The 4917-nt window shown below is 43.8% G+C and overlaps 1 protein-coding gene across 2 annotated transcripts in view; it reads right to left on the reverse strand.

Moving 5' to 3' along the window:
- LOC306931022 (proteasome activator complex subunit 4A-like) overlaps positions 1–772 on the reverse strand; it is a 16062-nt gene extending 15290 nt beyond the window's left edge. For both annotated transcript variants that reach the window (XM_079512192.1, XM_079512191.1), the window contains exon 1: positions 70–772. In XM_079512192.1, the coding sequence (XP_079368318.1) occupies positions 70–266 (197 nt within the window). In that variant the 5' untranslated portion in view covers positions 267–772. The remainder of the gene's footprint in view (positions 1–69) is intronic.
- Between the last annotated feature and the right edge of the window lie 4145 nt (positions 773–4917).

Below are 4917 nucleotides of genomic sequence, written 5' to 3' on the forward strand. Positions count from 1 at the left end.
TCGGACGCAATGGTTCGTTTTGAAGAGCCGAAGAAGAACGGACACTAATATATACCAACGGTCACTTACGTGGAAAGTTTCCTGGTCCAGAACAGCACCCCGGGCCATATCTCCCGGAGCTGGACCGCCCGGGCCAGGTTGCCTTTGATTTTACACAGGATGTCATTGGATTCCTGGTCCAATCTGTCGGCGTACGGCAGAAGTTTGTTGTAGACTATGTCTTTCTGGGGGACGAATCCTAGCGTGTCAGACGCGACTTTTGTCATTGTTACGATCGCTCTCCGAAGCTTGTTTGTTGTTGTTGACTGTTGTTGTTGTTTCACGGGTTGGACGGAGTCGTCCCGCCGGGTGCAGGTCTGGCCAGTAATGCTATATAATGCTAGCTAGCCACTTTCCCTGGATGGTGCTAGCTGATTAGCCAACACGCTAGCCGCCGACTCGCACAAGTTCCAAGTCACGTTAGCTTTAGCCGGTGGCTAGCTGGAAGTTAATGTTGCCTCCGTGTGTGACAGCACACTGTCCTCAATGGCATCGCACTGAAGTGTTAAAGGCTGAAGGAAAAAATAAATAAAAGTACGTCCAGAGAACGTGTTGGCACTATAGTCGTCTTCTTTTCTTTTTTTTACAGCTTTTTAAATGTCACCCTACTACTAAATCTAACTATATGTAACGTTAGCGAAAGTTAGCTCACTGGCAAGTACTGCTGCTAACGAGACAAAAACACATTCATCTGAAGCCCAAGGACTGTCAACGTCGAATGATCGGTCCTGCTGCAAAGTGCCGACGACATCAAAGACCATCTCGCGAGAATAGATGGAACAACAAAAAAAACAGCTAAAACGTTGCCACAAACCGTCATTTCCGCAGTCATGGAAACTACATCGACCATAATGCCAACAATAGCTTACGTTTTTCTTTTTTTCTTACAAAACAAAATATACTCCTGACAGACACGTCAAAATCAACAACCTCCCCTGGCTAATATATAGGCCTATAGCCTACACATACATATTGTTTCTGTTAATTTTATTTTATGTTTTATTTGTTTGTTCAATTGTTGTTTAAATCAACATTACAGGGAGTTGTATAATCCACCAAAATAATTTATTTAATCCCAAAGTAAAAGCAAGTGCATTTTAGTCAAAAAGATTGAAAGCTTTTTTTCTCCATTGTGGTCCTTTTGAAGATGATTTAACAAACAGGGTCATGCCAGTTCCCTCAATCAATCCCTAACGTTGTTTTTTTAGCCAAATTAGCCCCTATTCCCTCAGCCCTATCTCCTTAAACCCTCTGTTCCCTCATCCCCAAATTAGCCACTATTCCCTCAGCCCTATCTCCTTAAACCCTCTGTTCCCTCATCCCCAAATTAGCCCCTATTCCCTCAGCCCTATCTCCTTCAACCCTCTGTTCCCTCATCCCCAAATTAGCCCCTATTCCCTCAGCCCTATCTCCTTCAACCCTCTGTTCCCTCATCCCCAAATTAGCCCCTATATTCCCTCAGCAGCTATATTACTTCAGTGTCACATATGGCCCTTCCATAATGTGCCGTTAGGGTCAACGTCTTCCATAATGTGCCGTTAGGGTCAACGTCAGTTACAACATTTATAATGGATCTTGTAAAGCACTATAACACCTTTAACTATGGAATCGTGCATTTCCCGTCAGTGTGTTGGTTGGTCGGCCACGTGACATCACGTGACATCACGTGACATCATCAGGGATGGAGCACGTGACATCATCAGGGATGGAGATCATCCCTGATGATGTCAATATTAAGCCCATATATGGAGATCCCTGATGTCATCAATATTGGCCAGCAACTCTACATCTGACCTCAAACCCTTACATCTCCATATATGGAGCTGCCCTTTTCTGACATTCCATATGTTGATCCTTCCCCTACGATGTCTCCCTTTTGACTGATAACTGTCCATTTAAACTCTAGACGGGCCCGCCCCAAAGTCATTAGTGCAGCCGATGCCCGGCAGCCAGCGAAAACTTTCTCAAAACTAGTTCTCAACAGGCCCGAAAATTAAGATCTTACCCCCCCATGCCAAAGCACCATGTAGCGCTCGCCCAGCAGTGTCCAGACGGATATGTTGACCTGACCCCCCCCCATTCCAAAGCGCCAACGCTTGCCCAGCAGTCTGCTGTCACCCAGGATGCGTGCACGCTTCTCGCCCTCAGGCGTCTTACTGGTTATCATGTATGACAACTTAAAACAATACAGAGGCCACGATACATATATCGCTATATCGATATATATCGATTAAACATTTATTCAAAATAATGACCATGTAAAATAAAATGTCTAAACATCCTAACAAGGGGTCTGGGAAGGGAGTGCATTGCAACTTGCAATGGGGGCTTTGATAACATTAAACAGAGGTACGTTGGTCAACACTGCGTCACCCGATAATTCGTACCGTTTATTGCCGTATCGATACAACAACCTCTCGATCGATTCACCAATCGTCCAGATTTTTTATCAATATATTGCCATATCGATTAATTGAATGCACCACTACAAGATATTTAATTATTATAATGACTTACAACCTCATACAATGTTGAGACTATTTAGAACTAGAAAATGTGTCCAGAAGACAATTCAGAATGCATCCCGTTCACAAAATGTTGTATTTGCAATGCACACCACCATACCCTATTTATTGGCCCAACTGAATTTGGTCAACTTCAAAAGAACTTTTAATCATTTAATCAGTTGTTCCTCGCCCGTGACCATTTCTGGCAATGTTTTTGTGGTGCTGTGTGCCAATGGTGCTAGAGATTAGCTGTCCACGGATGGACAGAGTGCAAAACATACTCTCCCCATGCCTTTGGCCTGGTGGAGACTATCTGATAACAGACAAGACAGACAGACAGACAAGAGTGGAAACATTACATAGGGCTGAGGGAACATAGGGTCTATTTAGGGGTGAGGGAACATAGGGTTGAGGGAACTTGAGTACGCTCCCCTATGTTCCCTCAGCCTCCTGGATCCTGCAGGACTCCTGCATTGTCATTTCTCCTGGATTTCCCCTGGGTTTGGTGTCAAAGTTCCCAAATTCACCAGAACACAGGGGGGGGGGGGTTTCTGGGGGGGAAACCCCACACCCCCGCTTGGGGGTACTGGACAGTACACCCTCCGCTTGGGGGTACTGGACAGTACACCCTCCGCTTGGGGGTACTGGGCACTGTGGGCAGTGCATGCAATCATGCAGACTATGTTCACTTAAATAATGAATGGTTAGGTTAAAGATGAGTCTTACATTGTTTCAGTAAATCAATCTCTGTAGGCCTATGTTTTCTTTTGTGTTGTACCAAATATTTTCACCAGAACACAGGAAACTCTGTTAAACAGTTTCTGGGGGAGGACCCCCAGCCCAGACCCCCCACTTTACTTGGGGAGTCCCTCTAAAAAATCCCCTGGATTCACACAGTCCAGTGTAGGCAGCCCTGGACTAGGCACACTGTCTGGGAGCTTGTTTTAAAATAAGAAAAGCTCTGTAGCTGTGTATAGTTGGGAGGTGGGGGGGATCTCTTGCAATTGTTTTTACTTTGTGAAGAAGCATGTTTTGTATTTATCAATGAATTAAAGAATCCAATGTTTCCCCTCACTGTATGTTTCTGTTCCCTTTTTACCTCCTATGATGATTTATTTTTGACTATATAGTTGTGTATATTCGTACGTCTCTAAATGTTTTGATGAATTGAAAATGGTGGGCCCTATTGTAAACAAGTGTAATGCTTTATGGTGTCGTCCACTCACTGTTAACAGTTTTTGTATTGAGTTGTACTTGAAATGTACTGTAATTCTGCAAACTGTTAATAAATCAATCAATCAAATCACTGACTCACTTACTACTTTCCCACCTACATTTTGCCAGTGATTTTTGAATAGGGGAGAGCACAGTCTGCTACCTTCTTAGAGCAACAGTGACCTCAAGTGGTTGTTCAGTGAAGGGCATACATAAGGGCAGTGGTGTTCAGAACAGAGCCTCATCTGTGGATGGAATAACACAAATTGCAATGGTACTAAATCAGGCCAGTACAGACGACTATATCATATATATGTCACATTGCGGATATGTACAGTATATCAGATTGTTTCCAGTTCAGCTCACATCTAGTTGGTCCTGACTGTTGAATTTGAGAGCTTTTCTTGTGATGTATCTTGTTCTTTTTTGTAGCAGATTCTTGCTTTAAAAAAAGGATGGAACTTTTCCATCTGATTTTTTAGTTGGGTGCTGGGTATATTATCACATTCTTAGGCCAACTTACATTGATTTGTATTTGATCAAAGACTGTAGTGTGGGCGGCGGTGGCTCAGGGGTAGAGTGGCTGGATGGTAACCGCAAGGTTGCCTGTTCGAACCCGGGCTCCCCCAGAGTTAGTGTCGAAGTGTCCTTGAGCAAGACACTGAACCCCAAATTGCTCCCGGTGTGCTGGCTAGTGCCTTGCATGGTTTCTGCCACCATCGGTGTATGAATTTGTGTGAATGGGTGAATTGATGCACAATCTATGTAAAGCGCCTTGGATAAAGGCGCTATATAAATGCACCATTTACCATTTAGTGTAGACCGTTGGGACTTGAAATGGGGCGATCAAAGACTGTAGTGTAGACCGTTGGGACTTGAAATGGGGCGATCAAAGACTGTAGTGTAGACCGTTGGGACTTGAAATGGGGCGATCACACACGATCAAAATAAATTGTGGCCTGTTGGGCATACATTATTCTCACTTGTCTGCCAGACTTAATTCAGTCACTAGAAAAGTTTAGGGGAGTTTACTGGAACCATGACAACACAATACTGTCTTTTACAATGAAAAACTGTAACAAATAAATAAGAAAACAATGAACATCAAATTGCTACGGCTCTACTGTTCAGAAGACATTCACTTCAGAGGCACAGG

The sequence above is a fragment of the Electrona antarctica genome (genome assembly GCF_951216825.1).
Source record: "Electrona antarctica genome assembly, chromosome: 10".
Taxonomy (NCBI): Eukaryota; Metazoa; Chordata; class Actinopteri; order Myctophiformes; family Myctophidae; genus Electrona; species Electrona antarctica.